Below are 25,558 nucleotides of genomic sequence, written 5' to 3' on the forward strand. Positions count from 1 at the left end.
CACATAATGTTTACTGCTTGAATATTTGGACAAATGGGTAATATGACCTGTGAACTTTATGAGTAGTTGGATGATTAGCTGCATCTTCTCTGTGTTGCAAGTTTGATATTTCTTTGTTATGCTTTGTTTTATTTATTTCCTTATTGGTAGTTTGGTCAAAGCAGATGGTCACCCCTCTGAGTCTGGTCAACTTGAACTTTCTTCCTGTAATCAGAAAACACCCAAGGGAGTTTTTTTTTTTTTTCTTTTTTTTTTCTACTACCCATTCTTGTGTGGTTACTCACAGGTTAGGTTTTGGTCTGGGGTTAGGGTTTGGGGTTGGTCTGGGGTTAGGCTTTGGTCTGGGGTTACGGTTTGGTCAGGGTTAGGGTTAGGGGTTAGGGTTAGTCAGCAGTGGTTAAGGTTAGTTCTAACCTCTGTGAAGAGCCTTGAGGTAACAGTTGTTGTGATTTAGTGCTACATAAATAAAGTGAGTTAAACTGACCTCCTGGTGGTTCTTGTGTTAACTTCCACTCAACATTTCAACATCTCCCATCAAAGCAGTGAGAAAACAAAAGCATGAAAAAGGAACACCATGTGACATCTGCGTGTACAACATCCACAGCAAAAGCACTGTTGCGCTAAACTCTAAGACTGGTGGAGGTTTGATATAAATCAGTATATTAGACAAAAATCCACCTATTTCTTCAGACATCATTCGACCACTAATGTTGATTGATTTGTTGCTATTATGAGTGTATGATGGATTTTTGTAACAACTACGTCTCTCATTCATCCCACTGGCTTTTATCTTTTTCTATTTTTTGAAACAAGGATTTCTTGCATACAGAAGAATCATCAAATGGGAGTTGAGCCTGCAGGCAATCGATCTGTAACAATGATTTAATCAGATTCAGGCTGCAAACAGTGAACTTATCCTTTAAGCAGCTGTCCTCATGTCACCCTGTTGGTTGCAAGTTCAGATAAGTAACTGTTAATTTAAAGTTTTCCCAAATTGATTTTGACACACCACCACTATTTCAACTTAACTGAGCATGAAAACCTTTCTGGTTTTTCACACAAGCTATAAGACTAAAATGGATCTGAGCCTCTGGGACTATTTTTGTTGCTGCATAGAACTCTTTGTGACTGCAGCTCCAAATGTCAAAGTGGAGAGGAGCACTGAATGAACACCGGCGTAGGAGTGAGCACCGTGCGAGTCGTACCTGACAGGAGCCCCTCGCCCCAGTGCAGGGCGCAGCAGCACAGTGATGGTGCTCTCCGACTCACTCAGAGGAGACGGAACGTCTTCATAGTCAAACACCGGCGCTGCACAGAAGGAGAGAGGGCAAAGGAAACTAATGGAGCCGGAACAGCACACGGAAGGTGAGACCAGAACCAAAAACAACAAAAAAAACATTTCAACTGGTCCTACAATATTACACTGTATGTTGCTTCCATATTGAAGAGATGAACAAATGGTGTACTACGCCTGTGTGAAGTGTTACTAACACATAAAAGTATGAAAACATGCACCTATGGATAAAGTGTTTCAAGTTAGTGAATGTGTACGAGTTATGGTTTTGTGACTCCTTTTAAACTAAGTCACTGTCAAAACCTGTGTGTCCAAACTCAGTACTATTGTATGTAGATGTTCCGTAGCACCAAGAGTGGCTCCTCTATGATCATAGGGGACCAAAAGCAGCTCTCCTATGATTATGAGCCAAAGAACCACTTTTAGTGCTATTTAGCACCATTTTTGTTTTGTGTGCAGTACTCACATACAACCCAGAAGTCTTGATTAGTTATAACCGGTGACGATGTTTACACCATGAGCTACTTTTAACAAGACCGCCAGGGTCACAGAGGGGTCTCACGGTGTCCGGGGAGTATGTGTATGATATGAACACAATACCTGGAAATGTGGGTGAGTTATGGTCACAAAGCAGTTTTGACTATGATATTTATTTAAGTAGTTCACAAGGGTCAGACAGGTCATAAGTGAGCTCATGTGTGAGCTCATCTAATAGTTTGGTCCTGAGATCATCCAATCCAATCAATCCACTTTATTTATAAAGCACATTTAAACAGACCTGAGTCTCCAAAGTGTTGCACAACAAAAGCATAGGCATGGAAAATAGCAATAATAACAATAATAACAATAAAATAGATAAGATAAAATAATACATAAATAGATAAAACCATGATAAAAAAAAATACATTTCAATAAAATAAAAATAAAATAAGACACAAGGACCGTACAACTCACGCGGTGTTAAAAGCCAAGGAATAAAAGTGGGCCTTAAGACGGGACTTAAAACACTCCACAGTGGGAGCAGATCGGACGTGCAGGTGCAGAGCGTTCCAGAGTCTGGGACCGACCACGGAGAAGGCTCTGTCCCCTCGAGTTTTAAGTCTCGTCCTAGGCACCATGAGCTGGGACATCATGTCTATCCAGCATGAATGTGATGCCTTGACGTGTTGCTGACTTATTGCAGATACAAGGTTTTGACCTTGACCTACTATATTTGTGTCACAAGGGTCACGGAGAACTTGTATACAAGCTCATCTAATAGTTTGGTCCAGAGATCATGTGTCTCCGACATAAAAACGACACTGATGAGTTGTCATGTCGACTGTGACGTGCTTTTACAGTAACCATGTTCCAAAGGGGACAAAGGTCAAAGATCATAAGGGTCACATAGTACTCAGGTGTGAGTAGTTTGGTCCAGAGAGCATGTGTATGAAAATGAGATCTCATGGTGTCAAACAGTGCAGCGGTCGGATGCACACACACACACACAGATGGAACCCATTTTAACGTCCCCCATGTGGCCTTACAAGAGCGATGACTGCAGTTCTACACCAGAACAATAGTTTGTAATGGTGAAGAGGTCCGATCGGGCTTTCATTACCTGCTGATGTCCCCTGTGGACAGCGATGTGTGGAGGCCTCCACACAGAGCCGCTGACTGATGAAGACCAGAAACAGCACCCGACCACAGAGAAAACAAGAGGCCCTTATAATCTAATTAGGACAGATCTCAGAGCCGCACCGCCTCAGCAAAGCTCTGGGAACAATAAGGTTGAGTGTTCCCATCTACGTTTACTACAGGGAGTGAATTAACTGGAGTATGTCATGAGGCAAACGGCCGTCCTCAAAAAACAGATAAGCTGAAACAAAAGAAAATGGAAATGTTCCGGCCTGGTAGGCTGGGCGCTAATGTCCGCTGCAAAAATCAGCTTCTGTACCTCGTCATCCCAGACAGACAGAACAGCAGAGGTCTGCTTTCTATACAACGCTGTTTCAACCAGCGTGTGTTTGCTGCTTAAATCCGCCATGAAACATGAACAGACTAATAGCGTGGCGTGACACAGGCATGCTCGCCTCCTGCTGGGGGAAACTCACCCTGGAGAGCATGTGATACCATAATCTGAAATCAGCACGCTGACAGGTGTGTGCGCGCATTAACGTAGTGGATAATCCAGGTACAGAAACAGGTAAATGACAAAGAGCATTATTTACTGATGGAGGATTAAAACAGATATAGTCTGTTTCTTTGTGTTTGATCCTGTGCTGCCCACACGTTTATTCGGTATTTTATCTGGAGCTCCACACTGCACATCATATTAATGCCTCTGTATTCATGTGTTTTCATAATTCTGAATTTTTAAAGTATACTAATCAGCTTTATTTTTATAATTTTAATGAGTGATGGAGCATGGCTACAGTACATTCAGGCACAACTGTAGCACATATAGGGTTGTGTTTTCACTCCAACGTCTACCTATGAAAAAACAAACTAGTGTAACTCAAAGAGGCTCAATCCCATTTGGTCGAAACTTGGATCAGGTTCAGTCAAGGACAAAAGGAGCTGATGGAGAGAACAAGCGGGATAACAGACCTTAAAGTACTTTGGACAAGGTCAAATTTGGGGAGATTGGTACTTATGATTTGTGGTCAATGAAAATGTTTGCGTTGGCAAACACTGGTTCAAGGAATCCCTATAAAGAATCAAGGAAAAACTTACTGAGCAGTTTTTTCAGATATACATTGAGAAATGCATGTGAACTGTCATGTTTGGTCCTTTCAGGGGCCTAGAACAATTCAAGGATTCCTTTATTTTATTTTTTATTTATCCAGGTTAGTCCCATTGAGATCAAGACCTCTTCTTCGAAACCTGGACAAATATAAAGCTTCCAATTCACATACATACTGTACATACATGCTGATAACTGCTGGTAATCTCATCCACATAAAATCCTTAGAAGATTGCCTTGCATCAGTGAGAAGGTGGATGTTCAGCAACGTCCTACTTTTAAACTCTGATAAGACTGAAATGATGGTTCTTGGTCCAGTGAGACATCAGCATCAATTTGACCAGTTAACACTAAGCCTCAGCTCGTGTGTCATACATCACACTGATAAAGTGAGAAACCTTGGGGTAATTTTTGACTCTACGTTGTCCTTTGACCTCCACAGTAGAAATATTACTAGGACTGCTTTCTTCCACCTGCAAAATATAGCGAAGATTCGTCCCATCCTGTCTATGGCTGATGCTGAGACCCTGATCCATGCGTTTGTCTCTTCTAGATTGGACTACTGAAATGTTCTATTTTCTGGTTTACTGCAGTCCAGCATTAGGGCTCTCCAATTAGTTCAAAATGCTGCAGCCAGACCTTTGACACAAAACAGAAAGTTCGTCCACATTACACCCATTTTGGTGTCTCTTCACTGGCTTCCTGTCCCAGTGAGTTCAGATTTTAAGGTTCTGTTACTAGCGTATAAAACTGTTCATGGAGCAGCACCTCCCTAACATTCCAGATGGGACTGTGTAATGAAACATAACGTGTGGCCCTGTCTCGTCCGTGTTCCTTGACAGTCGTGTGGTTTCGACATGTGGAGGTGTTGGAGCAGGAGGAGCGCTTTCTTTAAATATGCTCCCCGCACTATTCTGCAGCAGTTGAAGAAGGAACAGAGTGTTACCTAAAAGTGTCTACGCAACGTGCACGCTCCCACATATCAGTGATAGGACCAGATCTGACCACAGCAGCGAGCGGTGATTCACCAAACTCAGCTGTGGGGGCTGCATGCACATACACATTTCAGGATTTTCAACATTTTATACACCTTTTGAACACAAATGCTGCTTCTCAGATTTCTGGGATGCTGCAGCTGCTTTGTAAGCGGAGTTTGTGATAATGTCACGTGAACAAAGCTCTTTTCACCCAAAGCGCTTGTTGCTGATGTTTTGTTGGTGGCCATTATTCACCGCTGCTCTTATTTCATCATACGAACTGAAGCCGTATAAAGCTGAGAAAAAAGAAGCCATTTTATCTCATTTAAAGGTACACACGGGTGTTTTCATCAAAAGTGCTTCACAAAGAGAGTTCTGCGTCGTTACTTTCTTTGAGATGCAAAAATAGTTTTTTTTTTTTTCAGACTGTAAATGGAGTCCAGAATCATCAGTGTCATTAATAACCTTTAACAAAGGAGAGCAGCCAAGAGTCAGCAACCGGTGACACCATGGAGGAGGATTATCATGAATAACGCGCGTGTGTGTGTTGCCAAGAATAAAAATGAGCACTGGAAACAATATGTATATGTTGTGGCAGCTTCGCTGCTTTGTCCTACAAAGATACCAGTGAAATCTGTCTGATATATTTAGTTTTGGAGATGATTTCTCTGACACTCGACACCATCCCGACACTTAAAGTGCCAAAACACTTCACACAAAATCTGGTGATACAATTGTGATAATTGGATGAATCACAGAGTCAAAAGAAGAAAGTGCAGCAGTTTTGTGTGTGTGTGTGTGTGTGTGTGTGTGTGTGTGTGTGTGTGTGTGTGTGTGTGTGTGTGTGTGTGTGTGTGTGTGTGTGTGTGTGTGTGTGTGTGTGTGTGTGTGTACACAGTGAACACTACTTTGCTGTTGCTAAGAAAAAGTTTCTGCTGCTTCTTCAGCTTTGGGTCTCCTGTAAGAACAGAACTGGGCCTCACCAGAGATGTTGGTTGTGATCTCTGTGAGCGCCGTCTGGCCAAATCCCTTGGTGGTCCGGGCTCGGACGGCCACCAGGTAGGTGGTTCCGGGATGCAGGCCGGAGAACATGTGATAGGTCTCGTTCCTCAGCTTGGACACTGTACGCCTAGGACCCGGCACGTTAATGCCCGGATCAGATGACTCGATACTCTGGTAGCTAATCTGGAAACAGAAAAATTGAAATGTCGAGCAGATGTTCAAATAGCAGTGATCACATCTGATAGTTCGTCTTCTCAAACACATGTCATCCAAAAACAAAATAAAGCTGACGCTATAAGTCCATGCAGTAGGTTTGGTCTCGGAGCAGAGCGTCTCTGCATTTACTGCACTGTGGAACCACTGGTCCTGGATGGCAACCATCAGTGTTGGGACGGTTACTTTGAAATATAATAGGTTACAGATTACGAGTTACTCTGTTAAAAATGTAATGACAAATGTAACTATTTTAATTACTTCACCAGTGTAATGGAACTTTGGAAATTTAAGCCTGACAGCAATACTACTGTCAAAATGTTGATTAAAGTTCTCCAGAATAAGAGAATTAATATACAGGGGCACCTGAGCAATGACATTCCAAATAATCCCATTATTATGAACATAACTGGTTTGTGTGGAATAAAAGTTGCCAGAATTGTCAGTGGATAGGATTTTTAGTCTCTGTGGAAGGTCAAAAGAATTTTGGCAACACAGCAAAAAGAAAAAAGAAAATTCAAAATAAGGAGCCATTGAATTTGTCTCCGCAGCTTGTGATGACCTCAGTTGTTCAGAAATATGCCATTCCTGCATACCAAAGATGTAAATTAGCACAGGCCAAATAAATATTTCACACATTAATATTTTTATTATTATAACCAAATGTAATCCTATTTTAACTTGTTACTGTAATTCAATTTTTTTTTCTCTGTAGCTGTAACATTACTTTCCATTCATTTTGTTATTATGTAGCTCTGTTACATGTAGAATAGTTACTCCCCAACACTACCAACCATCAAGACCTATAACCACTCAATCCCCACCTTTCAAGAGTAACCATCTATCTGCTACGGCCGAGTGACACATTGGCCTTCTCCATCCACTGGGGTCCACAACAACGAGGCATCTGTCTGCTGGATCCTTGGAAGGACATTCAACCAAATATTAGTGGGGGTGTATGTATATATTTGAGCCTGTATGTATAATTTTGACCCTGTGTGGATCACAGAACATCCAAAATAAATTCTAATTTATGCACCCAATTCCTGTTTTTTAAGTAATGAATGATGTTTGCTGAACAATCATTAAAAGCCCAAAATTAAGCTCAAGTTTATTATTATCGCAATTTCAACAGTATAATAAACTACAGTCGATAAGAATGTGCTTTGGTATGCTCACATATCTCACACCACAACAACAACACAACACAGACAAGATAGAGTGCATGCTACAGAGAACAGCAGCAGTGAGGTTCAGTGGTGCAAAAAGTGCAAAGAGAGGCAGACCGTAAGAAGCTGAATAGATGGTGTGCTGGATGGGAGGGGTCAGAGGTTATATTACTGGCTTTCCGGGACATCCTGGTGTTATAGTGTGAGGCTGCGATAGGTTGACTACAGCCAATGACTGTGGAGGCCCAACATACGACCCTCTCAAGCTGTTGATAGTCCTGGCTGGTAGTACCACCAGACCAGATGTTTTCACTTGCTCCTAACAGGATACTGAACATGTATGTTGTTTCTAAAGCCTTTAAATTGTCAGGTCTGAAATGTAAGCAGAGCTATTCAATCAAATGGGATTGTTACATTATGAAGATTGTTAAATTTCACAACATGTATTTTTTTGTAGAACTCATTTGTTCTGGTGTTTTAAAGAAACTTATAAAATTCTTCACCCAATTTCTCTCCAACTCAGAGCAGATCTCGCTTTCAATAGTTGTTTTGTTCATTTTTACAGTGTCACTTTCACTCACTCATCTTCAACCGCTTATCCGGGATCAGGTCGCGGGGGTAACAGCTGCAGCAGGGAACCCCAGACTTCCCTTTCCTGGACCACATTCTCCACCTCTGACTGGGGGATCCTGAGGCGTCCTGGATCTTTCCCGTGATCTCCTCCCAGATGGATGTGCCTGGAGGTGTTCCAGGGAGCATCCTTACCCGAACCACCTCAGCTGGCTCCTTTCAACACAAAGCTTGGTCATCCTCACAGATGACCGAGCTTCTCAATTTATCTCTCAGGGAGACACCAGCCACCCTCCTGAAGAAGCCCAATTCAGCCACTTGTACCTGCGACCCTCTTTTTTTCCATTTCTCTGTTCTATGATACTGTGTTGTCCTCCTGTTGTAATCCATCACAAAACTTTAAAATGTTTCTGTGAACACAGTCCAAACTGTCAGCCAGTAAGTTTTTCAGAATGCATGTGGTTGTTCTGGATAAATCCTGCTTTTTGATTGTGCTCTCCATGAGGTGTCTGATTTGTAAAATCCTGTCATAGGCTTATTTTGTTTGAAGATGATGGTCATTTAGTTCCTGAAAGGTTTTTAATGGGCCTCCTTTGTAAAGATCACTGTGGTTTACCAATCAATCTTCCAGCCATTTCTTAAACCTCATGTCCATTTTGTTGGGTGAGAAGTCTGAAACATAAACTGTCCATTTTATCAGCTGAAGTTTCTTTAGTCTGGGTTCTTCCTGATCAACTGAAACCACATTTGTAGTGGAGCCTCTATGGGCTCAAAGTACAGTCACCTATTATGGCCTGAAGTGGAATATCACTTGATATATTTCATTCTGTCTCCTTCCACCTAACTTGATTGGATGCATATTTGGACTCAAATTGTTTATCTGTGCTGCTCAAAAATAATATTCACCCCTCTTAATCCCCTACCACTGTTAGCATTTTTTTGTGTAGATGTAAATTAATATTCAAAGTTTTCAGCTAGTTGACAGTAGAGCTGTACAATATGGACAAATGATCATATTTCAATATTGTCATATCAATCTGATATACAATATGACTATAATTTGACACAAAGTGCAGCAACAGTGAAAATTAAACCTTCTTAAACAAAACAGTAATAATACCACACTCATTTTGCACTCATCATAAGGTTAGGATACTGTGCCCTCCTAAAGTATTAGAACACTTGGAATTTCACACATTTTAATTTGTTTATGCCATTTTAAATACAAGAAATACAAAAAATAAAAAGAAAAAATTCTAAAATTATCTTCCTCAAACTCAAACTGAAAGCAAATCTCTAAAACTTGATAAAACCTATAAATTCAATCAATCAATCAATCAATCAATCAATTTTTTTTTTTTATATAGCGCCAAATCACAACAAACAGTTGCCCCAAGGTGCTTTATATTGTAAGGCAAGGCCATACAATAATTATGTAAAACCCCAACGGTCAAAACGACCCCCTGTGAGCAAGCACTTGGCTACAGTGGGAAGGAAAAACTCCCTTTTAACAGGAAGAAACCTCCAGCAGAACCAGGCTCAGGGAGGGGCAGTCTTCTGCTGGGACTGGTTGGGGCTGAGGGAGAGAACCAGGAAAAAGACATGCTGTGGAGGGGAGCAGAGATCAATCACTAATGATTAAATGCAGAGTGGTGCATACAGAGCAAAAAGAGAAAGAAACAGTGCATCATGGGAACCCCCCAGCAGTCTACGTCTATAGCAGCATAACTAAGGGATGGTTCAGGGTCACCTGATCCAGCCCTAACTATAAGCTTTAGCAAAAAGGAAAGTTTTAAGCCTAATCTTAAAAGTAGAGAGGGTGTCTGTCTCCCTGATCTGAATTGGGAGCTGGTTCCACAGGAGAGGAGCCTGAAAGCTGAAGGCTCTGCCTCCCATTCTACTCTTACAAACCCTAGGAACTACAAGTAAGCCTGCAGTCTGAGAGCGAAGCCCTCTATTGGGGTGATATGGTACTACGAGGTCCCTAAGATAAGATGGGACCTGATTATTCAAAACCTTATAAGTAAGAAGAAGAATTTTATATTCTATTCTAGAATTAACAGGAAGCCAATGAAGAGAGGCCAATATGGGTGAGATATGCTCTCTCCTTCTAGTCCCCGTCAGTACTCTAGCTGCAGCATTTTGAATTAACTGAAGGCTTTTTAGGGAACTTTTAGGACAACCTGATAATAATGAATTACAATAGTCCAGCTTAGAGGAAATAAATGCATGAATTAGTTTTTCAGCATCACTCTGAGACAAGACCTTTCTGATTTTAGAGATATTGCGTAAATGCAAAAAAGCAGTCCTACATATTTGTTTAATATGCGCTTTGAATGACATATCCTGATCAAAAATGACTCCAAGATTTCTCACAGTATTACTAGAGGTCAGGGTAATGCCATCCAGAGTAAGGATCTGGTTAGACACCATGTTTCTAAGATTTGTGGGGCCAAGTACAATAACTTCAGTTTTATCTGAGTTTAAAAGCAGGAAATTAGAGGTCATCCATGTCTTTATGTCTGTAAGACAATCCTGCAGTTTAGCTAATTGGTGTGTGTCCTCTGGCTTCATGGATAGATAAAGCTGGGTATCATCTGCGTAACAATGAAAATTTAAGCAATACCGTCTAATAATACTGCCTAAGGGAAGCATGTATAAAGTGAATAAAATTGGTCCTAGCACAGAACCTTGTGGAACTCCATAATTAACTTTAGTCTGTGAAGAATTATTATTAAATTATTATTAAAAATTAGTTTTATTGCCAGTTTTCTTCAGACAAGTCAGGGGATGGAAACATGAACATTTCCAAGTTACTGAACATCTAGCAAATTGTAGGTGAACTTTCAGGTTTTCTTTTTAAAGAAAATCCTCCTCTACACCACTTCATCAGGAAGCTGGATTTTATGTTTTTATTTAATTGATATCACGTTGTAGAGATTTGCTTTCAGTTTGAGTTTAGGGAAGATAACTTTAGATTTACCTATCTAAAGTTGTGTCACTGGTGTGTCACTCAGACAGCAAAATTAAGGGTTAGTTAAAAATATGTCCTTCAGAAAGCAAAATTAAGAGGTTACACAGGTTTTATACAGAACAGAGGAGGAGTAAATTACCTGCATTTCTTTCAACCTGAGCATGTTCACGTTATATCTCATGAATCAACAGCTGCCTGCTCGTTTAATGTCACTGGAGAAACGTGTATATATAAGGCAACCCAGATTAAAGGAGAAATGTCACTTTTAACAACCTGGACCTCATGTCTGATATAAAATATGATCGTTTACTCACTAATATAACTTGTGTCATTATTACTCCATGGTTCAAATGACCTGTTCATTTCAAATCTAAGTCAAACATTTTTCTTCTTCTGCTAAAGTGGATTAGAACTTTTTGAGGTACACAGCACCAAGTACTGTACAGGAGAGACCAAGCAGCCAATATGTGTCACTGATTTCAAAATGCAGCTCTTTTGACAGATGTGTCACTCATCTGTGTCCAATCAGCCTCCGCTCTAGCTCCACCCATGCCAGGAAGTGTTCAACATTTGACATTTCCTGTTTCACAGTGGACTAAAAAATATGGCACTTCCTATTTGGGACTCCCTGTACCATGAGCGAGCTTTGCACTGCTGTGCATTGCTTCACTCATATTATTATTATTATTATCTTTTCTTTTTTTCCCCCTTCAACACTGTACAGTTCCTACAGTTGAAAACGCAATGGGTTCCATTTGGTTTAGTCAGATTTCATATTGGAAGTCAGTTGTTTTTAATTTATTGACACAACTTTATCATTTTAGTTTTTGGAATGTTTATTCCTGGGCACCTCATTGTTTCAGATTCTCATTTTATTCTGTATCTATCTCTTACAGACTGGTAAAATATTTAATTAAAAGTTCAAACTTGGCATTTGTTTGCATTTAATTTGTAACTAGATAACAGATTTGATCATAACTTCAACAGGATGTGGAGTAAGACAGACATATTTTGACACTGCAGTCTTATTAAAAAATATCATCTGCAAACACAGCAATTTGCCTGAATCCCACGAGCCGTTGTAATCCTCTGCATTTTCTCATTTTGTCTCAAAGGCTTGTTAAAACCTGCAAAGACGAGGGGGGACAGGGACAACCTTGACAACCCTTAACTAATGGTTTATTATACAGTGTTTTTACCTTCTTAATACATTTTTCATGAAATTGACATCTAGCTAGTTCTAAGGTTAGAAAGGACAAATACACAGTATCCAGCGTTTTTTCTCTGTCTAGCGTATGACTGCTTCCTGTTTATGTGATTTATTACATCCAATGTGCACCTTATGTTGTCCTGAGTTTGCCTCAGTCTAATGAAGCCTGTTTGGTGAAGATGAAAAATATCTGGGAGAATCTTTTCTAATCTTCTTGCCAAAATTGAAGTGAACAATTTATAATCTTGATTAAATACACAAACTGGTATACACACTAATTGGGGCAATCTAGTCTATCCTTCCCTTCCTTTGTAAGGATAAAACTCCTTGTTAAAAAACAAAAAACAATTTCATACTAGTCTGGATCTCACTGCACAACACGGTGTAGGTTGAATCCACCCCATAACACATCAACAAGCTATGTTTTGCAACAAACTGAGTAGTTGCATTTTGTACAAATCAAAAAGATTGTAATCATAAAATTTAAAATTAACAATGTAATGTTTAAAACATACTTTGCAAAGCTGCTCTTAAGAGAAAATACACATTAATGCACTTCTTTACGTGAGCTGTCCTTGGTGCTGATCACATTAGAGTCAGGGTTAGACACAAGATATTATGTAAAACACTAAGATACTGTGAAGCATGTAAATGAATGTCAGTGTGTAAACATATAACTTATTCACCTGAGTGTTTCAGTGTCTGTGCTGTTGTTGGACCTTAGTGCTGCATTCAACATAGTTAATTACATGATTATGTTGAATTGACTCAAGAAATTCTTTGGTATTTCAGGTTGGGTGTTTTTTGTGGCTCAGGTCCTATTTACTCAAAATTGCAAAATTCAGAAATTTAGAATTGTAATTCTGCATCCTGTTTGTGACTGCAGTTCAAAATTCAACTCAAATTAAAGAAGTGAATTGAAATTCAAGAGTCATTGTTAATTCACTTCTGAATTTTGTACAGCCTTTGTCCTCAGGATATTCTGTTCTTAAATATGGAGTTCCTCAAGGGTCTGCTCTTGGCCCACTGTTGTTTTCTTTGTAATTGGCTTCCCTGGGAATGATTATTTGGGATAAATTTTCACAACTATACTAAGCATTTGCAGCTGTGATGTGAGTAACAGAGCCAATACTGCAATGTTAGAGGCTTGGCTGGTCACAGGGACGAATTGGTTGTCATCTAACTCACCATTGCTGAAAACTGAATATATATTTAATCATCTCACTCTGTTTCTGTGTAGCAGGGTTATTAAACACACTCAGAGTTTGGGATCCTGGTTTGATTATTTTTTTCTTCCTATTATACAAATAACAGGCAGGTCCCAAACACTGTATTCCTTCATCTTTGTGATACTGCCAAGATTAGACTAATTATGCCTGCATCTTATTCTGAGATTCTGGTTCATGTTTCTGTGACATCCAGGATTGACTACTGTAATGTTCTATTTTCAGATTTGCCTCTTAAACTTTCCAGAGGTGTGGAGATGGTTCAGAATGCAACCATTCAGGTTCAGTCCTGTGCTGTGTCATGTCAGAGCACATGAAACATAATTCCAAATATTTTACTGTAAGATGGTCTGTTGCACTTACAATTGAGGTTACACATTTCTTACTACTTGTAAAAGTGACAAATTTTATCTTTGAATTTACTTCACTGTTAGATTGCTAAAGATAGGTTGCAGTGCATGTCTTACTGTAAAAGACAAATGGCCAGGACAGACTGGGCTTTTGTTGTTGTGGAGTAATGTTCAGTAGTGTAAACTATGCCACATTTTTTAGTTTAAAAGAGAAAACAATTGAATAAAATATTGTGATATAAATGACAAGTTTTTAAAATAAAACTTTGGTAAATTTATTGTTATATTACTCAAGTAATAAAAATAGATCATTCAAAAAAATAATCAATTGATGTATAGATTAATAGATTAATCAATATATTAACTGATAAAATAGTTGTTGGGTGGCCCTAATTGTAAGTAAACTTTAATAATACTGACCATTGCTATTTTTGAATTCTACTGTGTTCTAAATGATTATTTTTGTTTTTAATCACATAATATCGTGAAGCACTAGTATGTATCTGCGTTGTGCGCAAATAAATTATTATTCTGAACTAACCAGACTTAAACATGTGTGTACGAGGGCTGTCAATAAAGTAAGGGTCCTTTTTATTTTTTTCAAAAACTATATGGATTTCATTCATATGTTTTTACGTCAGACATGCTTGAACCCTCGTGCGCATGCGTGAGTTTTTCCACGCCTGTCGGTGACGTCATTCGCCTGTGAGCACTCCTTGTGGGAGGAGTCGTCCAGCCCCTCGTTGGAATTCCTTTGTCTGAGAAGTTGCTGAGAGACTGGCGCGTTGTTTGATCAAAATTTTTTCTAAACCTGTGAGACACATCGAAGTGGACACGGTTCGAAAAATTAAGCTGGTTTTCAGTGAACATTTTAACGGCTGATGAGAGATTTTGAGGTGATTCTGTCGCTTTAAGGACTTCCCACGGTGCGAGACGTCGCTCAGCGCTCTCAGCCGCCGTTGTCAGCCTGTTTCAAGCTGAAAACCTCCACATTTCAGGCTCTATTGATTCAGGACGTCGTGAAAGAACAGAGAAGTTTCAGAAGAAGTCGGTTTCAGCATTTTATCCGGATATTCCACTGTTAAAGGAGATTTTTTTAATGAAAGACGTGCGGACGGGTCCGCGCGTCGGGACGCAGCCGACGCGGTGCGGCGCCACAGGAAAAACACCTCCGTGTTGATAACCATTTGTAAAATCCAGGCGGCTTTTGATGGCTTTCAGTGGAGTGAGTATATGAGAAATTGTTTAACAGGCAGGACATGTTCCAACTTGTTCTTAAGGCTTTCAACAGAGGTGTTTTTCCTGTGGCGGAGCATCGCGGCGGCTGCGTCCCGACGCGCGGACCCGTCCGCACGTCTTTCATTAAAAAAATCTCCTTTAACAGTGGAATATCTGGATAAAATGCTGAAACCGACTTCTTCTGAAACTTCTCTGTTCTCTCACGACGTCCTGGATCAATAGAGCCTGAAATGTGGAGGTTTTCAGCTTGAACAGGCTGACGACGGCGGCTGAGAGCGCTGCGCGACGTCTCGCACCGTGGGAAGTCCTTAAAGCGACAGAATCACCTCAAAATCTCTCATCAGCCGTTAAAATTTTCACTGAAAACCAGCTTAATTTTTCGAACCGTGTCCACTTCGATGTGTCTCACAGGTTTAGAAAAAATTTTGATCAAACAAAGCGCCAGTTTCTCAGCAACTTCTCAGACAAAGGAATTCCGACGAGGGGCTGGACGACTCCTCCCACAAGGAGTGCTCACAGGCGAATGACGTCACCGACAGGCGTGGAAAAACTCACGCATGCGCACGAGGGTTCAAGCATGTCTGACGTAAAAACATATGAATGAAATCCATATAGTTTTTGAAAAAAATAAAAAGGACCGTTACTTTATTGACAGACCTCGTATATTAAATTTTAGATGACGAAAATGATGTATGAGGTATTGCACTCAAAAAAATATATTGCAAAGTTGCTGCTTCAAAGATGCCTCCTTGGGTCACTGTTGGACTTAATAAAGGTTTAGTCCAAAAATGTAGCTGAGGAAACCAAAACAAAAACATTAATCCTGTCATTCTTGGGTGCTGCTGAAGATTCCAGAATCTCTGAAAACACACAGAGCTTCTACAAGGAGTCAGCAGGCACATAATATTAATCAGCCTCTTTAGTTGTGACACTTTTATTAAATGTCTCTTTGGTATAAAGGTTTATAAAACCCATTTTTAATCTGTGTGTGCCTTTTGTGAAGCACCTTGTGACTTCCCTTGTCTGTGAAAGGTGCTATATAAATAAACATTACTTACTTAAACCTGAAAATGTTTTTGGGAAACCTGTTCCAGTTGGGAATGAGCTTAAGATGATTTTATCCAGTAAAGCCACAACGGTACTGAAGTCATGTTACAATGATTGAAGGAAACTGAACTCAGGTCCATAAAACAGGCCTGTTTTTAGGTCAATCATGAACGTTCACTAGGGGACAGGAAAAATGAGTCTGTCCTCACGCCCAGTCAATCAACACACAAGCTTCACCACTGTAAATGTGTCAGAACTGAGAAATCTGAGAAGTCAGGTATATAGTATAAACCTTTTTTCCCCCCACTGTCAAAGCTGAAGGTTCTGTTTCTTCTCAGAAGCTTGTTGGATGAAGTATGTAGCCTTTTAATGTACTGACATTTTAGTAAGTTTTCCTCCTTAGCACCCAGTGCATGCTGGGATGGGCTGATATGCAGCCTGCTGTGACCCTGAGCAGGATAAATGGTTATGAAAGTGGCTGGATGAACGGCCCAACGATGGCTATAAATGACAGGCTGGGACAAGGTGATATATTAGTTATTGATTAGCACAGAGAAGAACTGGGTGAATTATGGGAAAAGAGTTAATTGCCCTCATCTTCACTGTCACTGTGTAATTGATTTTACTTTTCTATTAGCTATAAAACCCCCTCAATCTCTTTCACCAACTATTTAGTCATTGCTGAGCTCAGACTCTTTTATACAGTTAACAAAACCATATTTTAGTGTTGCAGATCTACAGGAGCAGTATCACAGAGGTTAATGACACTGGAAACATAGGAACTGATTTACTAAAGGTTTGCATGTGTAAAAACATGCACAAACTCCACTGCACTTGCAAATACACCTGCATGCTAAGGTACGAACAGTGAGCAATAAGAATCGTATCTGCCAAATGCACAAAGTACAGCATGGTGTCAATTTAGCATGCTTCCTTCATCGAGTGCGCAAAGTTGTGGGAGGAATTGTGCAAATAGGTGACCATTTAGAAATCCAGTTTCTCCTATCACAGTGACAGAATCATGTAACTCCTTCAGAGTTGTGTGGGTGTCTTGGTGGCTTTCCACACTCCTTCTACATCTTGCATGGTCAATCAGTTTTTAAGAAACTTTCTATTCCAGGCAGACTTAGCATGCACTACCATATTGTTTGTGTTTGTTAATAATTGGTGTAAATAAAGTCCAACACATATTTGATGACTTGGAAATAATCATGCATCCATCCCCTGATGTCTAAAGTAAAATTGCTGCAAAGTGGTGTTTTGCATTTAAAATAACCCACATATTTAGTTTGTCCAATTATTTATAGTTTGTGAAAATGGAGACTATGTATAAAATTTAGGGTTGGCATGACTCGTCATAATACTCATTAAGCAAATACCCGGCTAGTCAACTTGTTTTGCTGTAGCTGAGTAGTCAGGTAATTCAGATTTTCCAGCAGAGCTATCAACAGGATCGAAGAGACTGTTGCACCCACGACAAAGACCAAGGAGGACCACGCACAGGTCAGCATCCACCAGAAGCCAACACTCAGTTCACTTAAGGGCTTAGAATAAATATTTTTGCATTGAGTAGTCCCACAAATATTGTTTCCATGCAATTTGCTGCCATGTTTTTACCTTACAGTTCTGAAGTTGATTTTATTTTTGTTTTAAGTTAAAGACAATTTGGAGTTTTACTTTATTAATATACTGTGAAGATTGGTCATTGAGTAGTCTTTGATGACTAATGCTATCCAACTAGTCGACTATTGACTTTCATTAGTTACTCCTAAATGTAATTGCGTTTTTTTAACCCCTTGAAATACAGATGAAACTTTATACAGGCACATCTTGATGATTTGATTTCAGCTCTAATGTGGTGATGCACAGAGGCAAAATTACACAAACTGTGTCATTGTCCACCTGCTCTGGGACATGACTATATACTGTTAAAGATTAAAACCCCATTTAATTTATGCCCAACCACTTCTTCTCTTTGACTCAAAGAGCTCTGAGATGTTTTGGACATTCAACGTAGTTGTCTAAGTTTAAGAAATTTAAACTTAGACTAGTTCATTGCATTGACTATTTGAGACTTGTGCATTTTGATTGCACTTGGGTTTGTAAGTTAGCAGCAAAAGGAAAAAAAATATGGTGTTCTGGGGAGATGGTAGCTGCTTCTTTGAGAAACTTTGAAAATTATTCCTTAAAAGATTGCTGATGTTATATGGCTGGGGGGGCCTGGCTGCCGGTTTGTTTCTGTCTTTTGGTTTTCCTCCCAGGTGGTGTGCATTTGGGACTGAGTGGCTGTGTTGCTGAGGCTGTCAGGACCTCACCCTGATCACCTGCGACTCGTCAGGACTCACAGCTGTGGTGCATCTGGATGGATTGGAACATGTTGGCATTTAAGACTGGAGTGCACAGTGTGTATTTGCCAGAGACACGACCTTGTGACCAGACGGGTGAGATCGTCGTCTCGGGAGCCATCTCATCAACAGCGGATGCTGAGAACGTCCAGGTTTGATGCACAGTCTGTGAAAGAGGAGGGGGTGAGGTCTCACGCTCGTCAGCACACTTCCTGAGGTACGTTAGATTTTGTGACTAACAGTTATACAGTCAGTAAATGTGGTGTCCCTCACACCTTATTGTATTGAGCTGTTTGTTAGTCATGTATCAGCTTCCACTGCAGTGGAGTTTTGTGAACGGGATGTTCCATGCCTGCAGGTTGGGAAGCTGATCAGTAATCAAGCCAGGAAGTGTTTGCTGTTTGTACACCTTTAAGTGTTCTGTGTGTAGAGTGTGGACTCACATAATGGTTCCTTCTTTCACAGACTCGGTTGTTGCGGCCACCTGGGGGGTGTCGGCGGGGTCCTTGGGTCCGAAACAGCTTCTGGCTCCGGACCGTTAGCGCTGCTGGAGCGCACCACGCCAGGCCGCACCTGTTTGTTATTATATTATCACTGTTATGTATTAAATTCCGTTAGCCTTTGAACCGTGCTCTTGCTTATTTAATACTGGGTCCTTCAAACGCTGGTCGGTTCTCCGAGCTGCGTCTGACACATAACAGTAGTCCTCTGGCCAAACATCATGGACCCGCGGTAGCAGAGACGGTAACGCGCCGGGAAGGCGGCAGCAGACGTTCAGTGGTTATCCGGATCAGTTGCGGGGCTCTCCGCCCGGAAGGTGCGTGTTTGAGAACCCATTACTGGCTACTGATATTGTGCTCTCATTTGCAGCCGTGTTCCTGTGTTGTGCCTTATCCGTGGGTCGTGGTGGAGTGTGACTGGCGACGCTTCGCGTCACGCTCCGACCGGATAAGAGGTGTAAACTGGACTGCAAGAGTGCGTTTGTAATGGGTTCACGCGCACGGCGGAGCTCTGTTAGCACGGGTCGCTGGGCTTCCTGTGTTACAGTCGTAGCCCCGTTTCCCCAGATAAAGGTAACTACTGCGTCTGTTGTATCAGCTCCGGCGTTATTTAGTTGAGCACATTTTGGTTGTGTGTTGCACTCAGCTGCGCACATAAAAGCAGCTCGTTGTTTTTTCTGTCGCCAAAGGGGTTTTTTTCATTTTAGCACTCTGGCTCCCCCTTGTGGTGACTGAATCACGTTACCCGTCAAGCTCTTGAGTAGGAACAGGTGTGTTCCATTTGGTTGAGCTTGACGGTATAACTCACTGATTAGTTTTGTGTTAGTTCATTTTGTGTGGGTGTTTTTTGAGTTGGTTTTTGTGTGGGATTTTATTTTTTGTTGTCCACTATTTGTCTGGGGTTGTGACCCTGCAGCCTGTCTGGAAAAGAACAACAACAACAACAAAAAAAAACAACAAAAAAGGGACCCAAGCAACTGTGGTTGGTCTGTTGTTTTTCCTTTTATTTCTTTTGTTTCACATCCCCAGGGTTAGATGGAACAGTCCCCTGGGGGGGTGATGGGGTGGTACTTGGGTTGTTTTTTCTCTTTTTGTTTTTTGTTATGCCCTCTCTTCTCCTCTGACTCCAGCCGGGTGTGCCGTAGTGTCGGCATTGCTGGAGGGGTGCAGTTAGGTTGTGCTGGGTGTTTCCCAGGTAGCCTCTGCACCCGGGAGGGGAGGGGGGGGGTTTGGGGTATCTTTTTGTTTCCCCCCCCCCAGTTTCCGCCCTCAGGGTTTGACTGTGGTGTCCTCTGGGGGGAAAAGGGCTGTGGGCCATCTAGCCGTGGACGGCCCGTGGCTGGGTCCATTGGTCATGAGGGGAGGCGTCTCCTGGGGTTGACGAGTGGTCCTCTGGGAGGCGCTGGTAGTCCCCGTGGGTGACGTTGGATCCCAGAGGGACCTCGGCCGTGGTTATTACATCCTGGAGCTGCGGGAGGCCCTCTGGGGGGTGTTGGTCCTACGTGTCCGTGTTGGTGGGATGAGGGGGGGTAATTTTGGGCATTTGTGTGTTGTGAACTCAAGTTGTGGGTTTTTCTTTTCTCCCTTCCCTGGGGTTTGATGAAAACGGTCCTCTGGGGAGTGGGGGGGGGGGGGTTTTTAGTATTTTGTTTGTAAGCTCAAGTTTTGGGTTGTTTTCTTTTCCTCCCCTTCCCTGGGGTTTGATGGGACGGTCCCCTGGGGGAGGGGGGGGTGTTTGGTTGTTGTGTTTGTTTTATGACTAATTACACATAGTTGGGATAAGGCTGACCGCACAGGTGTAGGAACTCCTGGCCACACCTGTGCTAAGAGACTGTCAGAAACAAGGGCAAAGATGCAGCCAGTTCAACCAGTCTGTTGGAGGATGAACGCAGACACGGTTTCCAGCCATGGTCCCTGGAGGGGGGTGTTTCTCCTGGGCCAGGTGTGTGTGGTCCGCCGGGAGGCTTCCCGTGAGGGGTGGGGTACTGTTATATGGCTGGGGGGGCCTGGCTGCTGGTTTGTTTCTGTCTTTTGGTTTTCCTCCCAGGTGGCGTGCGTTTGGGACTGAGTGGCTGTGTCTGAGTGGGACTGTGAGGCTGTCAGGACCTCACCCTGATCACCTGCGACTCGTCAGGACTCACAGCTGTGGTGCAACTGGATGGATTGGAACATGTTGGCATTTAAGACTGGAGTGCACAGTGTGTATTTGCCAGAGACACGACCTTGTGACCAGACGGGTGAGATCGTCGTCTCGGGAGCCATCTCATCAACAGCGGATGCTGAGAACGTCCAGGTTTGATGCACAGTCTGTGAAAGAGGAGGGGGTGAGGTTTCACGCTCGTCAGCACACTTCCTGAGGTACGTTAGATTTTGTGACTAACATTTATACAGTCAGTAAATGTGGTGTCCCTCACACCTTATTGTATTGAGCTGTTTGTTAGTCATGTATCAGCTTTCACTGCGGTGGAGTTTTGTGAACTGGATGTTCCATGCCTGCAGGTTGGGAAGCTGATCAGTAATTAAGCCAGGAAGTGTTTGCTGTTTGTACACCTTTAAGTGTTCTGTGTGTAGAGTGTGGACTCACATAATGGTTCCTTCTTTCACAGACCTCGGTTGTTGCGGCCACCGGGGGGTGTCGGCGGGGTCCTTGGGTCCGAAACAGCTTCTGGCTCCGGACCGTTAGCGCTGCTGGGAGCGCACCACGCCAGGCCGCACCTTTTGTTATTATATTATCACTGTTATGTATTAAATTCCGTTAGCCTTTGAACCGTGCTCTGCTTATTTCATACTGGGTCCTTCAAACGCTGGTCGGTTCTCCGAGCTGCGTCCGACACATAACAGCTGAATCACAATCAAATAGTTATGTACTGCAGATTGGTCGTATTTATTGAAATTGGAACAAAATTTCACACAATATGTGTTAAACAAAAAGAGTTCAAGTTTTATTTCTTAGTTGAAACAAAGGCATTCTTCAAGTTGAGTTCACTTGCATTTTCACGCTATAGGTCTACTTTTGTTTTTGATTTGACGTACCTTGAAATGTTTGAGTGTACGGCACGAGGCTCCATATGCACTCATTTCACAGTGAATACCATCAGGCTCCATGTATTTACAAAAGTGGGGGCTGTCTTACAGAAAACCCTATAAAACCGGTGTGGCAGAGGTCTACAGATCATATAGCTCCATCAGTAAATCATTAGAAATGTTTACAGTTGTCCCCATGTGGCAAAATCTCTGGTCTAAATAAGTAATTAGGCTGTTTGCCCCATTTGTAATTAAAGCGTGATGCCTGTGCCAGAGCTTTATTACCATGTGAACACGTACAGTAAATCTCATGAACTGTGAAAAGGGGGTCCAAACCTGCGTCACGGCTTTATGTTCACACGTTCTAAACCAGCACGGGGAAACAAAAGAAGAAAACAAGCCCAAGGAAATCAAGAGGGAGAGCAGTGTGGTGTGGTGCAGAAAAGACTCTTCCACACTTTGAGTCTTCCCTGGAACAAGGGATGAGCAAAACAGATTTTGGCAAGAAGAAAACAACATCCCACACCTGAGAGGATTAGCACGATACAAAGACAGCTGCTCTCACCACTCCTTCACTGTTCATGCATGACTAACAAGGCTTAGGTAGCATACCTCGTACTGGGTGATGAGACCGTTAGGCTCCACAGGCTCCTCCCATTTGAGGAAGATCATATCATCGAGCGGGGTGAAGGTCAGGGACTCTGGAGCGATGCCGCCAGGAACTGCAGCAGGAAAGAAAAATAGCCGTCTCTGAAACAAACACTTTGCTTGGGTCTCGAGTTAATAGACTCTTGTGTGGGAATGCCAGGGGGTAAAAAACACCTCTGACAGAGAGAAAAGACATCAAGAAAGAGAAAGCTAGAGGAGGCCGGAAAATGGAGGGAATTGATGAAAGAGGTGGCTGGAGTGAGTCCCGCCCAGCCCTCATGATGAATGGAGACTGTGGCTCTGTGTGACTGATAACACACAGTGACAGTCTGTTCTTCTAATTCACTTAACCACCTGCACAAGCATTATTTTTTTGGGGGGGGGGGGGGGGGGCCTTAGCGTAGCAACATATGAGAGGGGCGGCATTCAATATCCCAGTTTTTTGACTGACAGCCAGTGATTGCATGTTGATCACATTGTAAATCAGACACATCTCAACACAGCGGGTTGTTGGCTGGACCCTAACCCTCACTATAAAGTTTCAAAATGATGGGATGTTGGGCATGTTAATGCAAAAATTGGTGTAATGTATGGATTTCCTGCAGTTTCAGAATGGAGAAAAATATGGGAAAATCAAGCAACATCTACTCATTTCTGTGTCAAGGAACTTCATGTTCAAGCACTTAGAGAGTATGTATGTGAAGGTGGAGGGAGTATTTTGAGGTGATAATGAATGAAGAATATGAGACAGAGAGAAGCCTTGATGATGCAGAGAGAGTAAATCAGGAAGTGCGACAGATTAGTAAGGATGAAGTGAGGGCAGCCATAAAGAGGATGAAGAGTGGAAAGGCAGTTGGACCACATAACATACATGGAGGCATGGGAATGTTTAGGAGAGATGACAGTGGAGTTTTTATCCAGATTGTTGAATAAAATCTTGGAAATTGAGATGATGCATGAAGAGTGAAGAAGTGTTCTTTTTGATTTTTAAGAATAAGTGGTGATGGGCAGAGCTGCAATAAGTATATGGCATAAAGTTAATCAGCCACAGAAGGAAGTTATGGGAAAGAGTAGTAGAAGCTGGGGTTAGGAAAACAGGCAAAGCTCTACAAGCAGAAATATGGTTTCATGCTGAGAAACAGCACCATGATATAGTGTTTTCTCCGATGAAGCAGTACAGAGAAGACCTAAAGGAGATGCACTGTGTGTTTGTGGATTTAGAGGAAGGCTATGACATGGTGCCAAGGGAGGAGTGGTAATACCACAACTACCACAACAGTATGAGAACATCTGAAAGAAGAATATGAGACAGAGAGAAGGCTGACAGGCGTATGTGAGGGAGGTGAGGACAGTATCATAGTGAGGAGAAGTGCAGCAGGAACTGCACGCGCGTTGAAGGTGTAAGTTAGATCAACCATCGGCTCTGACACAGTTGAAACGACGATGGACAGGTTTACAGATGAGTTCAAACAGGAGTCTCCATGGACTATGATGTTTGCAGATTATGTGAGCTTTGTTAAGAGTCCAGAGCCAGTGGAGAGACATGGGGAGAGGTGGGAAATATGTTCTGGAGAGAAGGGGAATGAAACTGTGTGAATGAAAGTGAACATGATGGAATAATGAGGTTGCATGGACTAGAGGTGGTGAAGGTAAATGACTTTCAATTTTTGGGATCAGCTCTTAAAAGTAACAAAGAATGTCTACAAAACACAATGTAAAAATAGTGATTTGTATTAATAATAATCCTTAGATTTAGTTTGTTTGATGACTTCAGGACTCTAAAAATGAAGGGACTCTGTAATAACATGACAGCAATTCTTAAATTGTTCATGACATATTTCTCTGAATCACCTTGAGGTCAAGCTAAAGATCCTTTCAGCCCCATTCAAAGTCCAAATACTTATGGGCCTGACTGTAATGAATAATAATAAGCAGCTGCAACATTTCATTACTTAGCTGTACAAAGAGTGAATGAGTTGCCATTTCCTCCCTGCAGCAGCAGTGCTCTCCGAGCTGTCTGTTTACCTTACAAGCTGAAGATGAGGCAGGCAAAATGTACGAAAAGAAATTCCAAGAATCCCTGACAGCCAAATGTGGATCCTCCGAGCAGCAGAGAGCCATCGCAGCTGAAGCTCAATGTCTGAATGTTGAACCCTGCAGGAAGCAGGCAGCCAAAACTGTCAGCGGCTGCAGTTCACTTAGTGCAGATTGTTGTTGTTACTGTGTAGTTGTGAAAATGATGGGGGGGGGGCTGTCAGACTGTCAGACCTGCATTCTGTGGCTCCAAAACAAACTTTCCTTTGGCGCTGACGTTAAAAATTATTAAGAGAACAGGAAAACAACCACAGCCTGTTTATATGACACGTAACACTCGTCTATTATCTTGTCATCTCCTCTTCTGCCATAAAAACTCTGTTCAATTAGAATATTACGCAACATCCTGCATGTTATTCATTTATTTAAATCCGCGTGTCAGAATCCGCCGGCATGCAGGTGCTGATAATTACTAGCACGGCTTGTTTCTCGCTCTCCTCCACTACTCCTAGCTATAAATGAAACTTTTACAAGGTTTTCCACACAAACAAGCATGTATTCATGTGTAGATGCAGCACGCCTGCTTCATCTCACAGCTATTGGAGAGTGGCTTTTTTTTTTTTTTTTTGCAATGAAAAGTTGCTCTTTTTCTCTATAGCGATGAGTATTTGACCTTCTGTACTCTCATTCTTGGGGAATTTGCATGACAATGTGGATAATCTTCTGATGTAAACAGGAAAAGATTATACAAAGATGAGCAAATCCATTTTACCATTTTTCTGGCAGCCACAAGAGCTGAGTCGATAAATGTTCTACTGGACTGTTTTTTGACGGCCCATCTTCCATTAGTTACGCTGATCCTGCTGATTTAGTGAGTCAGTGTATGTTTTTTCCACTTGTACCAACTGACTAAAGGCACAGAACTGTGGAACAGTACACAAAAATTATCAGTGCACGATAGCGACATAATGGAAATGTAAAAAAATTTAAGTGTCATGAGCATGCACGAGG

The 25,558-nt window shown here is 41.8% G+C and overlaps 1 protein-coding gene across 5 annotated transcripts in view; it reads right to left on the bottom strand.

Moving 5' to 3' along the window:
- LOC117502014 (receptor-type tyrosine-protein phosphatase U-like) overlaps nucleotides 1–25,558 on the bottom strand; it is a 689,797-nt gene that overhangs the window by 181,080 nt on the left and 483,159 nt on the right. For all 5 annotated transcript variants that reach the window (XM_034160998.1, XM_034160995.1, XM_034160994.1 and 2 more), the window contains 3 exons: nucleotides 22,478–22,587; nucleotides 5,980–6,181; nucleotides 1,206–1,308 (listed from right to left, as the gene is read on the bottom strand). In XM_034160998.1, coding sequence (XP_034016889.1) covers nucleotides 1,206–1,308; nucleotides 5,980–6,181; nucleotides 22,478–22,587 — 415 coding nt within the window. The remainder of the gene's footprint in view (nucleotides 1–1,205; nucleotides 1,309–5,979; nucleotides 6,182–22,477; nucleotides 22,588–25,558) is intronic.

This window comes from Thalassophryne amazonica, chromosome 20, assembly GCF_902500255.1.
Source record: "Thalassophryne amazonica chromosome 20, fThaAma1.1, whole genome shotgun sequence".
NCBI lineage: Eukaryota > Metazoa > Chordata > Actinopteri > Batrachoidiformes > Batrachoididae > Thalassophryne > Thalassophryne amazonica.